General features: G+C 40.4%; 1 protein-coding gene across 2 annotated transcripts in view; it reads left to right on the top strand.

The window, feature by feature from the left end:
- Positions 1-21585, top strand: part of LOC128691944 (uncharacterized) — a 176180-nt gene that overhangs the window by 47014 nt on the left and 107581 nt on the right. For both annotated transcript variants that reach the window (XM_053780933.2, XM_053780932.2), the window contains exon 3: positions 4182-4883. In XM_053780933.2, coding sequence (XP_053636908.1) covers positions 4182-4883 — 702 coding nt within the window. The remainder of the gene's footprint in view (positions 1-4181; positions 4884-21585) is intronic.

Here is a 21585-nt window from a genome sequence, read left to right as displayed (position 1 = left end):
GGTGCTGTTAGAGTGCAGCAATATTCCAGCCTAGATAGAACAAGTGACCTGAAGAGTGTCATCATGGGCTTGGCCTCCCTAGTTTTGAAGGTTCTCATTATCCATCCTGTCATTTTTCTAGCAGATGCGATTGATACAATGTTATGGTCCTTGAAGGTGAGATCCTCCGACATAATCACTCCTAGGTCTTTGACGTTGGTGTTTCGCTCTATTTTGTGGCCAGAATTTGTTTTGTACTCTGATGAAGATTTAATTTCCTCATGTTTACCATATCTGAGTAATTGAAATTTCTCATCGTTGAACTTCATATTGTTTTCTGCAGCCCACTGAAAGATTTGGTTGATGTCCGCCTGGAGCCTTGCAGTGTCTGCAATGGAAGACACTGTCATGCAGATTCGGGTGTCATCTGCAAAGGAAGACACGGTGCTGTGGCTGACATCCTTGTCTATGTCGGATATGAGGATGAGGAACAAGATGGGAGCTAGTACTGTGCCTTGTGGGACAGAGCTTTTCACCGTAGCTGCCTCGGACTTTACTCTGTTGACGACTACTCTCTGTGTTCTGTTAGTGAGGAAATTATAGATCCATCGACCGACTTTTCCTGTTATTCCTTTAGCGCGCATTTTGTGCGCTATTACGCCATGGTCACACTTGTCGAAGGCTTTTGCAAAGTCTGTATATATTACATCTGCATTCTTTTTGTCTTCTAGTGCATTTAGGACCTTGTCGTAGTGATCCAGTAGTTGAGACAGACAGGAGCGACCTGTTCTAAACCCATGTTGCCCTGGGTTGTGTAACTGATGGGTTTCTAGATGGGTGGTGATCTTGCTTCTTAGGACCCTTTCAAAGATTTTTATGATATGGGATGTTAGTGCTATTGGTCTGTAGTTCTTTGCTGTTGCTTTACTGCCCCCTTTGTGGAGTGGGGCTATGTCTGTTGTTTTTAGTAACTGAGGGACGACCCCCGTGTCCATGCTCCCTCTCCATAGGATGGAAAAGGCTCGTGATAGGGGCTTCTTGCAGTTCTTGATGAACACAGAGTTCCATGAGTCTGGCCCTGGGGCAGAGTGCATGGGCATGTCATTTATCGCCTGTTCGAAGTCATTTGGCGTCAGGATAACATCGGATAGGCTTGTGTTAGTCAAATTTTGTGGCTCTCTCATAAAAAATTCATTTTGGTCTTCGACTCTCAGTCTGGTTAGCGGCTTGCTAAAAACTGAGTCATATTGGGACTTGAGTAGCTCACTCATTTCCTTGCTGTCATCTGTGTAGGACCCATCTTGTTTAAGTAGGGGCCCAATACTGGACGTTGTTCTCGATTTTGATTTGGCATAGGAGAAGAAATACTTTGGGTTTCTTTCGATTTCATTTATGGCTTTTAGTTCTTCCCGCGATTCCTGACTCCTAAAGGATTCTTTTAGCTTAAGTTCGATGCTTGCTATTTCTCTGACCAGTGTCTCCCTGCGCATTTCAGATATATTGACCTCTTTTAGCCGCTCTGTTATTCTTTTCCGTCGCCTGTAAAGGGAGCGCCTGTCTCTTTCTATTTTACATCTACTCCTCCTTTTTCTTAGAGGAATAAGCCTTGTGCATACATCGAGTGCCACCGAGTTAATCTGTTCTAGGCATAAGTTTGGGTCTGTGTTGCTTAGTATATCTTCCCAGCTTATATCGGTTAGGACTTGGTTTACTTGGTCCCACTTTATGTTTTTGTTATTGAAGTTGAATTTGGTGAATGCTCCCTCATGACTAGTCTCATTTTGTCGGTCTGGGGCTCCATGCATACATGTCTGAACCTCAATTATGTTGTGATCTGAGTATATTGTTTTTGATATGGTGACATTTCTTATCAGATCATCATTGTTAGTGAAGATGAGGTCTAGTGTATTCTCCAGTCTTGTAGGCTCTATTATTTGCTGGTTTAAATTGAATTTTGTGCAGAGATTTAAAAGCTCGTGTGAGTGTGAGTTTTCATCAGAGCTGCCTCCTGGTGTTATTTCTGCAACAATATTATTTGCTATATTCCTCCATTTTAGGTGCCTTAAGTTGAAATCCCCCAGGAGCAAGATGTTGGGTGCAGGAGCTGGAAGATTTTCCAGACAGTGGTCAATTTTTAACAGCTGTTCCTGGAATTGCTGGGATGTTGCATCCGGAGGCTTGTAGACTACCACAATGACTAGGTTTTGGTTCTCGACCTTTACTGCTAAAACTTCCACTACGTCATTTGAGGCATTAAGCAGTTCTGTGCAAACAAGTGACTCTGCAATGTACAGGCCAACCCCCCCCTTTTGCCTGTTCACTCTGTCACATCTGTATAGGTTGTAACCTGGGATCCATACTTCGTTGTCCAAGTGATCCTTTATGTGGGTCTCAGTGAAAGCCGCGAACATTGCCTTTGCCTCTGCAAGCAGTCCACGGATGAAAGGTATTTTGTTGTTTGTAGCTGGCTTTAGACCCTGTATATTTGCAAAGAAGAATGTTATCGGACTGGTGGTATTGTTGGTACTGGGGGGGGATTTTTTTTCCGGCATTAGTATCTGTATCTGTTGGTTTGGAGTGGCGGCCATCGACTGTGGTTCCACTCCAGGAATGACTGGATTTGGTGTACGATTTCTGCCATTTCCTGCCAGTTTTTTTTCCTTCCTGGCACTAAAAAACCTCTCCCTCTTGAGTGGCTGTGGCTACCCAGGTTTTCCCCTGGCCTGGATGTTTTGTATCTTTTTGTCCCCTTTAGATGGTATGCCTGGCAATTTAAGTTATAGCACAGTCTTTCCTGTACTGAAGAGGTACACATTTCAGGGTGAAAAAGCTTACAGGAAGGGAGTTTGCATTTTCCTGTTTTCATATGGGCATGGCATTTTCTAGGGTGGTCATAGTTGCATGTCCCATCTGTTTTTCCAGATTTCCCATGCCAGCAGATACCAAGTGCATAGTATGTGCACAGTCTTGGTTTCCGCTTGCCTTGGGTTTCTGTGACTGTATTCCCTGTTGGTGCATGTTTCCCTGTCTTACTTCTATCCTCCCTAGCACCAACAATGGAGCTCCCACCAGTTGTTTTTGGTAATTTATCCTCACTATTGCTATTGGAGTCCTCTTGTTTGCTATTTCCTGCGGTATTTCTAGTTTGCAATATTGGTTTTATCTTATCTTTGACTACACTTGTTTCCCTACTATGGCTCCTGTCCCCTATGAGGTCATTTATATGTATTCCTTCCTGCGTATAATTCCCGACTCCCTGGACAATATCTCCAGCTTCACCATTTCTGTCTCCCAGGACAGTATCTCCAGCTTCACCATTTCTGTCTCCCAGGACAGCACCTCCAGCTTCACCATTACTGTCTCCCAGGACAGTATCTCCAGCTTCACCATTTCTGTCTCCCAGGACAGCAAGAAACTCTCAGGACTGTCATAACAGTAAGAAACTCTCAGGACTGTCATAACAGTAAGAAACTCTCAGGACTGTCATAACAGTAAAAAACTCTCAGGACTGTCATAACAGTAAGAAACTCTCAGGACTGTCATAACAGTAAGACACTCTCAGGACTGTCATAACAGTAAGAAACTCTCAGGACTGTCATAACAGTAAGAAACTCTCAGGACTGTCATAACAGTAAGAAACTCTCAGGACTGTCATAACAGTAAGAAACTCTCAGGACTGTCATAACAGTAAGACACTCTCAGGACTGTCATAACAGTAACCAAAGAGCTGGAGAGACCACCATAAAAACTAACTTAACATGTCACTAGTCTCTCTCATGTGTTTCCCAGACCACATTATTATTAATATAATCATGTGGGAGCGATAAGCCTGTAGGGATTATATAACGCTTGTAGGGGGGTGATGGAAGGTATTCAAGGTCATTTCAGGGAACTGGTGCATAGATCCAATTTCCTAGATCAAGAGCCCCTCACCAGCATCAAGGAACCAGATAAAAATTCAGGAGTCCAGCTTAGGTTTATTATTAAAGAAAAATGTTTATTAATTTGTACATGCTTGTCTCTTCTATTAAAATTTTGCCTTACCAGTTTTAAAATGATCCTTTGTCTTACTGTACTGTGTAAAGTAACTGTATATGTAACTTTCTTTTTATGAAATATTCTGTTGGTTAAGTAATGATAAATTGCTACAATAATAATTCAAAGGTTTTAATGTATATTTTAGAAAAAGTTACTCTTGACAGGCTAGCAGCAAGCCAGAAGAGTGTACAGTGTGTTTCAACAATTATGATGATCTACGACGGCCACAATCACTGCCGTGTGGCCACACATTCTGCTCACAATGTATTGAAGATACAATAAAGAATGTTCAACTCATCTGTCCCAGCTGCCGTACCGAGCACAGTGCCACAGCTGCTACTCAGTTCCCGATCAATTATGGTCTGGAGGAATTAATAAAGAATATTAAAAGTATGCAGCTCCCATCAGTGGGAGCAGTGTCTGTAAAACCTGGCCAAGACCGTACAAGAGGCATCAGTAAGAAGTTACGGTCTGTGGTACAGGAGCATAAGAGCAGTATCAGTAACCTTATAAGTGAGTGTGAAGAAGTACTCTCCCAGCTGGGCAAGTACCAGGGTCAGGTGAGAGGCTGGAAGACTCAGCATCACCAACTGCAGGACAAACTCTTTGATCTGGTGAAGCAGAACAAGGCAGCACTAAAGCTCCTGGAACAGGAAGATACCAGTGTGGTGAATATGACAACGGAAGGAGAGGCAGGAAAGAAGCAGCTGCAGATCATGCTGGAGTGTCTTGACACAGTCAACACTGCACAGGAGGTTGTCACAACCATTAATGAAGCTGATCAGTACAATGTGGAGGCTGAAGATTGGATCCAGAAGTGTCAGGAACTTTTCCCAGACATCAATACCGTCTGCACCTCAGTCAAGGTACATTTCTGCAGGTCACTATTCTCACTGAACTGAAAATAGCAATTGTGCTTCATAAATAATATAGTTACTAAAACACTAGACCAATTATATTTAAGCTTTTCTTTTTTTAAATGTTTATATTTATTAATTATATTATTTATCCATTCCAGTTGGTTGTGTTTTAAATATTGATCTTATTATAATAATGAAAAAGGGTAAAGCAGCTGGAACTGACAGGGTGGGGGCAAATAGTGTTGGAGTGGTTGGTATTTTTGGTCAATAAATGAATGAAAGAAGGGAAGGTACCTGGGGATTGGCAGAGAGCGTGTATAAAGGAACTCCTTTACATGAAGGGAAGGGGGACAAAAGAGATTAAAAATTATAGGGGAATAAGTTTACTGAGTATGCAAAGTAAAGTGTATAGTATGGTTATTATCGAAAGATTTAGTGGTAAGCTGGATTGCAGAATGGGTAAGGGATGTGTTGATCAAGTGTTTACATTGAAGCATATATGTGAACAGTATTTAGATGAAGGTAGGGAAGTTTTCAGTATATTTATGGATTTAGAAAAGGCATATGACAGAATGGATAGGGTAGCAATGTGGCAGATGTTGCAAGTGTATGGAATAGATAGTAAGTTATTAAATGCTGTAAAGAGTTTTTATGAGGATAGTAAGGCTCTGGTTTGGGTGTGTAAGAGGGAGGGAGATTACTTACTGGTAAAAGTAGGTCTTAGACAGGGATGTGTAATGTCACCATGGTTGTTTAATATATAGATGGGGTTGCCAAAGAAGTAAATGCTAGGGTGTTGGGGAGAGGGATGGGATTAAATTATGGGGAATCAAATACAAAATGGGAGTTGGCACAGTTACTTTTTGCTGATGATACTGAGCTTCTGGGAGATTCAAAAGAAAAGTTGCAAAGATTAGTGGACGAGTTTGGGAGGTTGTGTAAAGGAAGAAAGCTGAAAGTGAACATAGATAAGAAGGTGATGGGGGTATCAAATGATTTAGATAAATAAAAATTGGATATCACATTGGAGGAAGGGAGTATGAAAGAAGTGAATGTGTTCAGATATATGGGAATTGATTTGTCAGCAGATGGGTTTTTGGAGGATGAAGTTAACCATAGAATTGATGAAAGAAAAAAGGCGAGTGGTGCTTTGAGGTGTCTGTAGAGAGAGAAATCATTATCCATGGAAGCAAAGAAGGGAATGTTCGAAAGTATAGTGGTACCAACACCTTTAAATAGGTGTGAAGCGTGGGTTGTAAATTTCGCAGCAAGGAGGAGGCTGGAGACAGTGGAGATGTCTGGTCTAAGGCCAATATGTGGTGTAAATATTATGCGGAGAATTCGTAGTGTGAAAATTAGGAGGTATGGAGTTACAAAATGTATTAGTCAAAGGGCTGAAGAGTGGTTTTTAGGGTGCTATGGTCATTTAGAGAGGATGGAACAAAGTAGAATGACTTGGAGAGTGTACAAATCTATATTGGAAGGAAGGCAGGGTAGGGGTAATCCTAGGAAAGGTTGGAGGGAAAGGGTAAAGGAGGTTTTGTGGGCAAGGGGCTTGGACTTTCAGCAAGAATGTGTGAGCATGTTAGATAGGAGTGAGTGGAGATGAATGGTTTTTGGGACCTGATGAGCTGTTGGAGTGTAAGCAGGGTAATATTTTGTGAAGGAATTCAGGGAAACTGGTTAGCAGGGCTTAAGTCCTGGAGGTGGGAATTACAGTGGACCCCCGACATTTGATAAATCCGACATTCGATACATTTTAACGCAAAAATTTTGCCTTGACATTCGATGGAAAACCCGCTATTTGATACGATTCGTACGAGACGTGTCCACGTGCGGCCTGAACTGCCCCGTGTGTGCCAGTGTTTACAAGCCAGCCAGTGTGTGCGCATCTAAGGATACACTCGGTACATTCCATATTATCCATATTATCACTGTTTTTGGTGCTTGTTTCTGCAAAATAAGTAACCATGGGCCCCAAGAAAGCTTCTAGTGCCAACCCTTCGAGTAAAAAGGTGCTAATGACTATTGAAATGAAGAAAGAGATAATTGCAAAGTACAAAAGTGGAGTGCGTTTGTCTGAGCTGGCCAGGTTGTATAGTAAACCCCAATCAACCATCTATACTATAGTGAGCAGGAAAATGGCAATCAAGGAAGCTGTTCTTGCAAAAGGTGCAACTTTGTTTTTGAAACAGAGATCGCTAGTGTTAGAAGATGTTGAGAGACTGTTATTGGTGTGGATAAATGAAAAACAGATAGCAGGAGATAGCATCTCTCAAGCGATCATTTGTGAAAAGGCTAGGAAGTTGCATGATGATTTGGTAAAGAAACTGCCTGCAACTAGTGGTGATGTGAGTGAATTTAAGGCCAGCAAAGGTTGGTTTGAAAGATTTAAGAATCGTAGTGGCATACACAGTGTGGTAAGGCATGGTGAGGCTGCTGGTTCAGACCACAAAGCGGCTGAAAAATATGTGCATGAATTCAAGGAGTACATAGAGGCTGAAGGATTGAAACCTGAACAAGTGTTTAATTGTGATGAAACAGGCCTGTTTTGGAAGAAATTGCCAAGCAGGACCTACATTACTCAGGAGGAAAAGGCACTCCCAGGTCATTAGTCTATGAAAGATAGGCTTACTCCTTTGATGTGTGCCAATGCTAGTGGTGATTGCAAAGTGAAGCCTTTATTGGTGTATCACTCAGAAACTCCCAGAGCACTCAGGCAAAAGAATATCCTCAAGGCTAATTTGTGTGTGCTGTGGAGGGCAAACAGTAAGGCATTGGTCACTAGGGACTTTTTCTATGACTGGTTACACCATGCATTTGCCCCCACTGTGAAAAATTACCTAATTGAAAAGAAATTAGACCTTAAGTGCCTCCTGGTATTAGACAATGCTCCTGGTCATCCTTCAGATGTGGCAGAGCGACTTTCTGTGGACATGAGCTTCATTAAGGTGAAGTTTTTGCCTCCTAATACCACTCCTCTCCTGCAGCCCATGGACCAGCAGGTTATTTCCTACTTCAAGAAACTGTACACAAAAGCTATGTTTCAAAAGTGCTTTGTAGTGACCACAGAAACTCAACTGACTCTGAAAGTGTTTTGGAAGGATCACTTTAATATCCTCGGTTGTATAAACCTTATAGATAAGGCTTGGGAGGAAGTGACTAAGAGGACCTTGAACTCTGCTTTGAAAAAACTGTGGCCAGAATGTGTAGACAAATGGGATTTTGAAGGGTTTGAGGCTATTCCTGAGAATCCTATGCCAGTTGAGGAATCCATTGTCACATTGGCAGGATATTGCAGCACTAAATGAATTCCAAAGGGTGAGGAACAGAGTACAGAGACTTATAAAAGGAGCAAAGGCAAAGCACTACTGCTCAAAAATTGAAGAGTATAAGCATAACCCCAGAAAGCTCTGGCAACAACTAAAACAGTTGGGGTATAGCCATAAACCAGTAGATAGGTCTAACATAGTACTCACTATCGATAATGAGGTATGCCACGAAACATCTAAGGTGGCAAATTGCTTTAATTCCTACTACACATCTGTTGCATCAACACTAGTAAGTAAACTACCAGCTGTATCAAATACCTTTAACACAGACTCTGATAAGTTTCAAACATACTATACCAATAAAGGGGTAACCCCAAACAGTTGTCAACTAATAAAGTTGGTAGAATTACCGACAATATGTAAAGTAAAAGGACACAAGTGCAACTAATGTGACATTTAGTTGCACATTAGTTGCACTTGTGTCCTTTTACTTTACAAGTTGTCAACTAGTAAGTGTATCTCATGACTTTATTCAAAAAGAACTAAGCAGGTTAAACCCAACTAAGAGCACAGGCCCTGATAACATCCCGTCTAAGTTCCTAAAAGATGGTGCTTCTGAACTGTCAATCCATATTGCTCACATAATAAATCTATCAATCACCCCTAATACCGTACCGGAGGGGTTCAAGGAGGCCAGAGTTACTCCTATCTTCAAGAAAAACAGTAGATCTGATGTAAGCAACTATAGGCCTGTTAGTATACTCAGTATAATATCTAAAATTCTAGAGAGGGCGGTGTATTCTCAAGTAGTTAAGTACCTTAATGACAACAACATTCTCCATAGCTATCAGTCGGGCTTTAGAAGATCCTAATCAACCGACACCTCCCTTATTAATCTGATGGATTACCTGAGAACTGAAATGTCAAAGGGGAACCTCATAGATATGGTAACCTTAGACCTGCAAAAGGCCTTCGATACTGTCAACCACAATATATTATGTAATAAACTTCAAGCTATCGGTATAGGTTCTGTAGACTGGTTTAAGTCCTACCTTAGCAACAGGAGACAAATAGTCAAAATCAACAAAACAGAATCAAAACCCCTGCCGATAACATGTGGAGTTCCCCAAGGTAGTATTCTGGGTCCCTTATTATTCTTATGTTATGTCAATGATATGCCTATCAGTGTCAAGTGCAAACTCCTACTGTATGCAGATGACAGTGCTCTGTTAGTGTCAGGTAAAGACCCACAAGATATTGCTAATGTTTTAACACTGGAACTGGAGTCCTGCAGCAAATGGTTAGTAGACAACAAACTATCATTACACCTAGGGAAAACTGAAGCCATTCTCTTTGGCATGAAACATAAACTGAGAAGGGTAAATAATTTTAATGTTCAATGTAATGGGGAGCCCATCACTTTGGTTTCATCAGTAAAATATTTGGGAATCCCCTTTGACCCATGCATGTCAGGAGAATTGATAGGGAACAGTGTAGTAAAGAAAGCGAATGCCAGACTGAAGTTCCTGTATAGACAAGCACAGTGTCTACCTACTGAGGCTCGCAGGACCCTATGTCTAGCCCTTATACAGTGCCATATGGATTACGCTTGCTCTTCTTGGTACTCTGCCTTGACAAAAAAACTGAAAGATAGACTGCAAATCACCCAGAACAAAATCGTAAGATTCATCCTGGGGCTGGGACCAAGAGAACATGTAGGCCAGGATGAATTACAGCAGTTGGATATGCTGAATGTTGAAGACAGAGTAAAACAACTGAAGCTAAATCATGTTTATAAAATTGCTCACAAACAATGTCCAGAATATCTTGCTGTCAATTTTGTCAAGGTTGGGAACCGCAGCAATCATAGTACTAGGGGGAGAGAGCACAACTTTGTAGTACCCACAGTCAGTGGCCAGGCTTCAAACACCTTTTATTGTACAGCAATAAAGGAATGGAACAGACTGCCTGCACATGTCAAAGCCAGTCATAGCATGAACCAGTTCAAGAAGAGTGCCAAAAAGTGTCTGATGAATGTAGCTACAGAAAGGGAGGGGAATGATTTTCTATTTTTTAGCTAACATACGTGTAAATTTTACCGTATTCCTAGTAATGACCCTCGTATTGTAGATAGTCTTAATGACCCTCGTGTAGTAGATAGTCTTTTTAGTATGATAATAAGATGTTATCTTCATTGTAGAATAATAAGAAAATATTATAACCTTTATATTATAATAATAAGGTAAAAGGACCCCAATGGAAATAAGTCACTCTGTCTGACTTTTTTGGGTTATCCTAGGTTCTCTACACATATGCTGCTATGTATGATAATTCTATGTAACTGTATTTGTGTATACCTGAATAAACTTACTCACTTACTTACTTGGGGTTGGAGGTTAGTGGGGAGGATGTGGAAGAGTTGGTGGAGGAGGACAATGACAAACTAACCACTGATGAGCTGCTAGATCATCTTCAACAGCAAGAGGCCACACCTGAGGAAATTGCTTCAGAAGAGGGGAGAGAGAAATTGAAGAAGTTACCTACTTCTAAGATTAAGGAAATGTGTGCAAAGTGGCTTGAAGTGCAAACCTTTTTTGATGAAAATCACCCTCACACAGCTACTGCAAGCCATGCTGGTGACTATTATGCTGACAATGTTGTGAACCACTTTAGCAAAGTCATAAAGGAACGAGAGGTACAGGCCTCTATGGACAGATATGTTGTGCGACAGAAGTCCAGTGACTCTGAAGCTGGTCCTAGTGGCATTAAAAGAAGTGAAGTAACCCCGGAAAAAGACTTGATACCTCAAGTTCTAATGGAATGGGATTCCCCTTCTAAACACTAAAACCATCAACACTCTCCCCTCCTCCCATCCCATCAATCATCACCAGATCTTCATTAAAGGTAAATGTCAATTATTCTATTGTTATTAATCTATTGTTATTATTGTTATTGTAATTATTCTATTGCATTAAACTTAATATTTCATGTGGTAAATTTTTTTTTTCATACTTTTGGGTGTCTTGCACGGATTAATTTGATTTCCATTATTTCTTATGGGGAAAATTAATTCGACTTTTCATATCTTCAACATTCGAAGAGCTCTCAGGAACGGATTAATATCAAATGTCGGCGGACCACTGTACAATACCTGCACTTTAACCCTTTGGCAGTCGCCAGGCCCTCTCAGAGACTTGTTCTCATGGTCAACAAAATTTGAAAAAAAAAAAAAATCTGATGAAAAGATAGAGAATCTTTTCCTGATCATAATGACACCAAAAGTATGAAATTTGATGGAAAACTTATGGAATTATGCTCTCGCGAAGTTAGCAGTCTCGATGTTTACGCATTGGCGATTTTGCCCACTTTGAGCCCTATTTTCGGCCAATTCCAATGTACTAGTTGACAAAAGTCATAACTATTTTGTTAGAACTCTATTTTTTCTATCGAATGAGTACAAGAAACCATCCATTTGCCGATTTCAACTATCCAATAATTTAGCAATTTTGCCAATTTCACACAAATTTCAAAAGATGCCAATTTCCAAATAGGGTCCAAAATAAACAAGAAAGACATTCCTGGCACTAAAACAGCAAGTTCTCTGTTCATCAGTCACATCCCCAGGCCCCTCTTATATTTCTTTGGCTTTCCACTTTGAATTTTTATTCTTACAAAAAATAGAAGATTTACTGTTATGCAGACTACTGCATTAGTGTAGAAATGGTATAAATAATATCGGCACACCTGTGAAAGAATATTAGACTCGCCAGTTGATGTGTATTGGACGCTTGGCATGATTTGTTTACTTTTGAACGTTGGTAAAAATCGAACATTTCTGCTACTTTGAGCTCAATTTCAAGGTACTTTTCATTTTAAAACCAGTCAAAATCATCTCAATTTCTGTAATATGTCTTCCATTCTATAAAATGAGACCAAGAAAACTAGAATACAAAAATAAATACCATACGAAAATACAGTGCAAATTCACTGTTTTATTCCAAAAACATTGTCAAAGTTTTTTTTTCTCATTATGCATTGTGCTGCAGGATTTTTTTTATACCATGCACACTGACCACATAGACCCATTCTTTCGTATGTAAGCCTACCAGCTTTCTTTCACTAGATTTGAGGGTGCTACAATTTAGGCGTACTAGTACGTCAATAACCCTGGGGCGTAAGCTGTACTAGTACAGCCGAAACCCCCAAAGGGTTAAAGGAGGGGTTTGCAAAATTGGCTGTTTGGAGTGACACCTAAACTGTCATATCTGAGCATTTCTGCAAAGACAGTGATTATGTATGAATGATTGTGAAAGTGTTGAATGATGATGAAAGGTTTTCTTTCTTATTGGGTTTTACTTTCTTTTTGGGTCACTCTGACTTGGTGGGAAAAGGCTGACATGTTAAAAAAAAAAAAATAATAATAATTTGATACATCTAGGTAGTAGGTTGGCAGACAGGAGCCACCCAGGGAGATACTCCTGTCCTAAGTGAATGTGAAATGGAAACCTGTATGTAATTGTTTTACATGATGGTAGATTGCTGGTGTCTTTTTTCTGTCTCATAAACATGCAGGATAACAAGTATATCTTGTTACTTCTGCTTACACTTAGGTCACACATGCATGTATGCCTGGAGAGGGTTTCAGGGGTCAACACTCCCACAGTCCAGTCTGTGACCAGGTCTGAGGACACACATACACATATCCATCTAGGTTTTCTTCTATTTTCTTCATAGTTTTTTATTTATTTTATTATTTTTTATTAACACACCGGCCGTTTCCCACCAAGGCAGGGTGGCCTGATAAAGAAAAACTTTCATCATCATTCACTCCATCACTGTCTTGCCAGAGGCATGCTTACGCTACAGTTATAAAACTGCAACATTAACACCCCTCCTTCAGAGTGCCGGTACTGTACTTCCCATCTCCTTCAGTCAAGTTCGGCCTGCCAATTTCCATGAATCCCTTCATAAATGTTACCTTGCTTACACTCCAACAGCCATTTGTCATAGTTTTTGTTCTTTTTTTCCTGTTCTCTCCATGGGGTAATGGAACAGAATTTTTCCTCCATCAGCCATGCATGTCATAAACATTAACCCGGAGCATTTAGGCTCTGGATTAATGTTTGTACTGAGTGTCCTGTATACAGAACATGCACAGTAGAAAGTTTTAATATTTTGTACTGATGAAAATTTAAACTCTGAATAAAGGGATGTGTATCACCTGGGGCCTGAAGGAGTAATTATTCTGAGAGCTGATTTTTTTCTGAGTAATAACAAGTATTATTGATCACCATGTATATGTAACATAGGTGAGGAATATATAAATTAGAGAGTAATACAAGTGAACAGGAATGTTTGGAGAACATAACATTGTTGAGAGAATGCAAACTGTTTCACAATTTTTTCATTAATGTTTTAGCGGTGTATTGTTTATCCTTACATTCAAATTATTTTTTTTTTTTTTGTTTTGTTCCCAACCATTATATAGATGGTTTTATTAGTACTGAGCATGTTTGTTTGTTGTTATCTAAGTAGATATTTTAGCAAGTGTGACATTTACTGTATTGTTAACACTTTAAATGTCAAACTGTTACTGCTAACACCCCAGATGTAGATCAATGTATTATTTTTCCTTTCAAATTTTGCACCACAGGCCTGATAGGCTTAGGCAGTACAGAGTAGGTCTTGACACTCAGTGTGCATAGTATTAAAAAATCTGGGACCACTTAGTACAGAAGTCGGGGAACCGGGGTAAATTACCCCAAATGGGGTCAAAATGAAAAACTGTGGGTTAATGAACACTTAATAAACATATAAATAGAATTGTACAATAATTTATTATTTAATAAGTGAGGAAAATTATGAAAGTTATTTTTTTAACAAATAATTTTTAGCCATTTTGGGAAATGTTCAGTGAGTTTTGTAGCAAGTGAGAGAGTACTTGTGGTTGGTCCAAGTGAGAGAGTACTTGTGGTTGGTCCAAGTGAGAGAGTACTTGTGGTTGGTCCAAGTGAGAGAGTACTTGTGGTTGGTCCAAGTGAGAGAGTACTTGTGGTTGGTCCAAGTGAGAGAGTACTTGTGGTTGGTCCAAGTGAGAGAGTACTTGTGGTTGGTCCAAGTGAGAGAGTACTTGTGGTTGGTCCAAGTGAGAGAGTACTTGTGGTTGGTCCAAGTGAGAGAGTACTTGTGGTTGGTCCAAGTGAGAGAGTACTTGTGGTTGGTCCAAGTGAGAGAGTACTTGTGGTTGGTCCAAGTGAGAGAGTACTTGTGGTTGGTCCAAGTGAGAGAGTACTTGTGGTTGGTCCAAGTGAGAGAGTACTTGTGGTTGGTCCAAGTGAGAGAGTACTTGTGGTTGGTCCAAGTGAGAGAGTACTTGTGGTTGGTCCAAGTGAGAGAGTACTTGTGGTTGGTCCAAGTGAGAGAGTACTTGTGGTTGGTCCAAGTGAGAGAGTACTTGTGGTTGGTCCAAGTGAGAGAGTACTTGTGGTTGGTCCAAGTGAGAGAGTACTTGTGGTTGGTCCAAGTGAGAGAGTACTTGTGGTTGGTCCAAGTGAGAGAGTACTTGTGGTTGGTCCAAGTGAGAGAGTACTTGTGGTTGGTCCAAGTGAGAGAGTACTTGTGGTTGGTCCAAGTGAGAGAGTACTTGTGGTTGGTCCAAGTGAGAGAGTACTTGTGGTTGGTCCAAGTGAGAGAGTACTTGTGGTTGGTCCAAGTGAGAGAGTACTTGTGGTTGGTCCAAGTGAGAGAGTACTTTTGGTTGAGGATCTCAATGTTAAAGTGGGTAAAAATGTTGTGGAGGGAGTACAAGGTAAATCTGAAGTGCCAGGGGTAAACGAAAATGAGGAGCCTTTAATTGAGCTACATGTATGTGGTAATAAGTAATATATATTTTATGAAAAAGAGGATAAATAAGTACTCAAGGTATGATATACGGTGGAATCCTGGATTTCATCTGGTGTAGATATTGTGCAATTCAGATTCTGACCACTTTTTTGGGCAAAATTTTACCCCGGGTTTCTTACCTCTGCTTGGAAATCGTCTATACCAGGTGCGTCCACCTGGGCTGCTCATACAGTGGTGGTACTAATACGTGATAATAATCACTCTTGGGCAAATTAAATGTCTTTTTTTTTAGGTTAATATAGACAATTTCATTAATCCATCTATGATATTTTCTTCAAAATTATATAATACGTTACATAGCACATAAACATGCCTTTGTTACTTGTTCACTAAGAGTGTCCCTCGAGTCTTAACACCATAGTATTAATACTAATACAGTGGACCCGCAGTTTTCATGTTTAATCCATTCCAGAGAGATGGGGCAAAAACCGAAAACGGGGAAACTGGAAACCATTTTCCACATAAACAATATAAGTCCAATTAAACTGTTCCAGACACCTAGAAGTATTAAGAAAATTTTTTTTTTACCTTAAAGATTGATTTACATACACAAAAGAATGAACATTCAACATGACAGTTACCTATAAATTGAAGACTTTGTGAATGGAAAATGGGGATGGAGGGGAGAGGGAAGACAGGGAGGAGGTGGGAGGGAAGACAGGGAGGAGGTGGGAGGGAAGACAGGGAGGAGGTGGGAGGGAAGACAGGGAGGAGGGGAGAGGGAAGACAGGGAGGAGGGGAGAGGGAAGACAGGGAGGAGGAGAGAGGGAAGACAGGGAGGAGGGGAGAGGGAAGACAGGGAGGAGGGGAGAGGGAAGACAGGGAGGAGGGGAGAGGGAAGACAGGGAGGAGGAGAGAGGGAAGACAGGGAGGAGGAGAGAGGGAAGACAGGGAGGAGGAGAGAGGGAAGACAGGGAGGAGGGGAGAGGGGTTATTGTTTGGAAAGAGAATCCCCCTTCATGAGGACTCTAGGTACTAAGTCCTTATCTGGGGTCACTTCCCTTCTTTGTTTTTTAATGCCACAAATCTTTCCATCCTACTCCACATTGTACAAATCTCCATCACTACCACCTTCTACCAACATCACTACCACCCTCTACCACCATCACTACCCCCATCACTACCACCTTCTACCACCATCACTACCACCTTCTACCACCATCACTACCACCCTCTACTACTATCACTACCACCCTCTACCACCATCACTACCACCCTCTACCACCATCACTACAACCCTCTACCACCATCACTACCACCTTCTACCACCATCACTACCACCTTCCACCACCATCACTACCACCCTCTACCATCATCACTACCACCATCACTACCACCATCACTACCACCCTCTACCACCATCACTACCACCATCACTACCACCCTCTACCACCATCACTACCACCATCACTACCACCCTCTACCACCATCACTACCACCCTCTACCACCATCACTACCACCCTCTACCACCATCACTACCACCCTCTACCACCATCACTACCACTCTCTACTGCCATCACAACCACTACCACCCTCTACCACCATCACCACAACCATCTATCACCATCACTACCACCATCACTACCACCCTCTACCACCATCACTACCACCATCACTACCACCATCACTACCACCATCACTACCACCCTCTACCACCATCACTTCCACCATCACTACCACCATCACTACCACCATCACTACCACCCTCTACCACCATCACTACCACTCTACTGCCATCACAACCACTACCACCCTCTACCACCATCACCACAACCATCTATCACCATCACTACCACCATCTACCATCATCACTGCCACCCTCTACTGCCATCACAACCACCCTCTACCACCATCACTACCACCCTCTACCATCACTACCACCCTCTACCACCATCACAGCCTCTACCACTCTGTACCATCATCACTACCACTACCACCATCACTACCACCCTTTACTGCCATCACAACCACTATCACTCTCTACCATCACTACCACCCTCTACTGCCATCACTACCACTACCACCCTCTACCACCATCACTACCACCATCACTACCACCCTCTACTGTTAACCCTTAAACTGTCCAAACGTATATCTATGTTCACCTGCGTGGCACTCCGAATATTTTGAAAAATAAAAAAATCATTTTTTGTTTTTAAATTAAAGAGAGCTATTTTCTGTGTGGTATAAGACAAAAAAAAATTTAGGACCAGTACTTACTGGGATACAAGACCACGAACTTGGTTCTGGATGCTCACCTGACGGCAATATCCAGTCCTGGCACTTGCAGAAGTGTTGCTGATTTACCTTTTTTTCTCATTTTTATTTTAATTTATATAATTTTTATGTTATGATAATTACCATTTATAATAGTTTTACATGATGGTAGGATTGCTGGTGTCTTTTGTCTGTCTCATAAATATGCAAGATTACAGGTACGTCTTGCTACTTCTACTTACACTTAGGTCACACTACACATACACGTACACATTTATTTATACACACTTATCTGAGTTTTCTTTGATTTTATCTTAATAGTTCTTGGTCTTATTACTTTTCCTTTTATATCCGTGGGGAAGTGGAATAAGAATCTTTCCTCCGTAAGCCATGCGTGTTGTAAAAGTCAACTAAAATGCCAGGAACAATGGGCTAGTAACCCCTTTTCCTGTAAAGATTACTAAAAAGAATAAGAAGAAAATTGTCAAAGTGGGAAGTCTGAATGTGTGTGGATGTTGTGCAAATGATAAGAAAGAGATGATTGTGGATGTTATGAATGAGAAGAAGCTAGATGTCCTGGCTTTAAGTGAAACAAAGCTGAAGGGGGTGGGAGAGTTTCAATGGAGAGGAATAAATGGGATTAGGTCAGGGGTTTCAAATAGAGTTAGAGCTAAAGAAGGAGTAGCAATAATGTTGAAGGATAAGCTATGGCAGGAAAAGAGGGACTATAAATGTATAAATTCAAGATTATGTAGGGTAAAATAAAGATTGGATGTGAAAAGTGGGTTATAGTAAGCATGTATGCACCTGGAGAAGAGAGAAGTGTAGAGGAGAGAGAGAGATTTTGGGAAATGTTGAGTGAATGCATGGGGAGTTTTGAACCAAGTGTGAGAGTAATGGTGGTTGGGGATTTCAATGCTAAAGTGGGAAAAAATGTTGTGGAGGAAGTAGTAGGTAAATTTGGGGTGCCAAGGGTAAATGTAAATGTAAATGGGGAGCCTTTAATTGAGCTATGTGTAGAAAGAAATTTGGTAAAAAGTAATACATATTTTATGAAAAAGAGGATAAATAAATATACAAGGTATGATGTAGAACATAATGAAAGTAGTTTATTAGATTATGTATTGGTGGATAAAAGGTTGATGGGTAGGCTCCAGGATGTACATGTTTATAGAGGGGCAACTGATATATCAGATCATTATTTAGTCGTAGCTACAGTTAGAGTAAGAGGTAGATGGGAAAAGAGGAAGGTGGCAACAACAAGTAAGAGGGAGGTGAAAGTGTATAAACTAAGGGAGGAGGAAGTTCGGGTGAGATATAAGCAACTATTGGCAGAAAGGTGGGCTAGTGCAAAGATGAGTAGTGGGGGAGGGGGGGGTTGAAGAGGGTTGGAATAGCTTTAAAAATGCAGTATTAGAATGTGGGGCAGAAGTTTGTGGTTATAGGAGGGTGGGGGCAGGAGGAAAGAGGAGTGATTGGTGGAATGATGAAGTAAAGGGTGTGATAAAAGAGAAAAAGGTAGCTTATGAGAGGTTTTTACAAAGCAGAAGTATTATAAGAAGAGCAGAGTATATGGAGAGTAAAAGAAAGGTAAAGAGAGTGGTGAGAGAGTGCAAGAGGAGAGCAGATGAAAGAGTGGGAGAGGCACTGTCAAGAAATTTTAATGAAAATAACAAAAATTTTTGGAGTGAGTTAAACAAGTTAAGAAAGCCTAGGGAAAGTATGGATTTGTCAGTTAAAAACAGAGTAGGGGAGTTAGTAGATGGGGAGAGGGAGGTATTAGGTAGATGGTGAGAATATTTTGAGGAACTTTTAAATGTTGAGGAAGAAAGAGAGGCAGTAATTTCATGCACTGGCCAGGGAGGTATACCATCTTTTAGGAGTGAAGAAGAGCAGAATGTAAGTGTGGGGGAGGTACGTGAGGCATTACGTAGAATGAAAGGGGGTGAAGCAGCTGGAACTGATGGGATCATGACAGAAATGTTAAAAACAGGGGGGGGGGGATATAGTGTTGGAGTGGTTGGTACTTTTGTTTAACCCTTTCAGGGTCCAAGGCCCAAATCTGAAGTGGTGCCCCAGTGTCCAAGAATTTTCCCCCCCAAAATTTGTTATTTTTTTCTTATGAAATGGTAGAGAATCTTTATGTAAAGGTAATAAAACAAAAAGTACGAAATTTGATGGAAAATTGACGAAATTATGCTCTCGCGAATTTTGATGTGTCAGCGATATTTACGAATCGGCGATTTTGCCGACTTTGACTTCCATTTTAGGCCAATTACATCATTCCAGTCGACCAAATTCTTAGCTATTTTACTAGTTTTACTTCTATTCTATCGATTGAGCACAAGAAATCGCCAAGTCAACTGTTTCAACTACAAAATAAAGTGATCGGAAATTGGTAATTTGGCCAATTTAACACAAAGTTCAAAATATTCCAATTTCAAAATAGCATCCAGAATAAACACTGTAGGCATTCCTGGCACTAAACTAACATTTCCTCGGTTCATTAGTTACGTTTTGAGGCTTTACAAATAAATCCCATTTTTATTTTGTATTTACATAATGAATTTTTATTCACACCAAAAAATAGAAGATTTACTGTTATGCAATATTATAATAATTGTATAAATATCATCACCACATTTGTGAATGTGTATTAGATCCACCAGCTGGCATGTATTAGACGTGTGAGGTCGTTTGTTTACTCTTGAACATCGACAAAAATTTAACATTTTCGCTACTTTGAGCTCAGTTTCAAGCCATTTCCAGTGCTAAAACCAATCAAAATCATCTCTATTTCTGTAATATGTCTTCCATTCTATCAAATGAGACCAAGAAATTGCAAATACAACTATAAAAAACATATGAAAAAACACTGCAAAGTTGCTGTTTTAATCGAAAATCTTGGTTTCAGTTTTTTTTCTCTCATTATACACAGTGTGCTGCAGGATTTGTTTTATGTGGTGCACACATACCACATAGATGTATTCTCTCATATCTAGGCCCAAGTGTACCACTCACAGTTAATCAGAGTGAGCTGAGCTCATGACGTAGATCTACGGTTTGGACACTGAACGCAAAGCCGTAGATCTACGGGACGGACCCTGAAAGGGTTAATAAATGTATGAAAGAGGGGAAGGTACCTAGGGATTAGCAGAGAGCATGTATAGTCCCTTTATATAAAGGGAAGGGGGACAAAAGAGATTGTAAAAATTATAGAGGGATAAGTTTACTGAGTATACCAGGAAAAGTGTACGGTAGGGTTATAATTGAAAGAATTAGAGGTAAGACAGAATGTAGGATGGCGGGTGAGCAAGGAGGTTTCAGAGTGGGTAGGGGATATGTAGATCAAGTGTTTACATTGAAGCATATATATGAACAGTATTTAGATAAAGGTAGGGAAGTTTTTATTGCATTTATGGATTTAGAAAAGGCATATGATCGAGTGGATAGAGGAGTAATGTGGCAAATGTTACAAGTATATGGAATAGGTGGTAAGTTACTAAATGCTGTAAAGAGTTTTTATGAGGATAGTGAGGCTCAGGTTAGGGTGTGTAGAAGAGAGGGAGACTACTTCCTGGTAAAAGTAGGTCTTAGACAGGGATGTGTAATGTCACCATGGTTGTTTAATATATTTATAGATGGGGTTGTAAAAGAAGTAAATGCTAGGGTGTTCGGGAGAGGGGTGGGATTAAATTATGGGGAATCAAATTCAAAATGGGAATTGACAGTTACTTTTTGCTGATGATACTGTGCTTATGGGAGATTCTAAAGAAAAACTGCAAAGGTTAGTGGATGAGTTTGGGAATGTGTGTAAAGGTAGAAAGTTGAAAGTGAACATAGAAAAGAGTAAGGTGATGAGGGTATCAAATGATTTAGATAAAGAAAAATTGGATATCAAATTGGGGAGGAGGAGTATGGAAGAAGTGAATGTTTTCAGATACTTGGGAGTTGACGTGTCGGCGGATGGATTTATGAAGGATGAGGTTAATCGTAGAATTGATGAAGGAAAAAAGGTGAGCGGTGAGTTGAGATATTATTATTAATTATATAATTATATAATTATATAATTATATCAAGGTGTTAACACCTTGATATAATTACTTCCTTTCATCATAATGTTTTTAAGAAGGAAGTATAGTCCACCAGTGCCCTTATAACCACTAAAAGCACCCCAGACCATAACACTCTCAGGGTGCTTCACTGTCTTCATGGCATACCGAGAGTCATAACGGGACACACCACTGGTATGTCAAATGGTCTTGGAGCCATTCCTGACGAGCCTGAAGGTACTCTCATCACTGAACATCACCTT

Source organism: Cherax quadricarinatus, chromosome 75 (assembly GCF_038502225.1).
Source record: "Cherax quadricarinatus isolate ZL_2023a chromosome 75, ASM3850222v1, whole genome shotgun sequence".
Taxonomy (NCBI): Eukaryota; Metazoa; Arthropoda; class Malacostraca; order Decapoda; family Parastacidae; genus Cherax; species Cherax quadricarinatus.
Note: the sequence above shows the minus strand (reverse complement) of the source record. Positions and strands in the feature narration are given on the sequence as shown.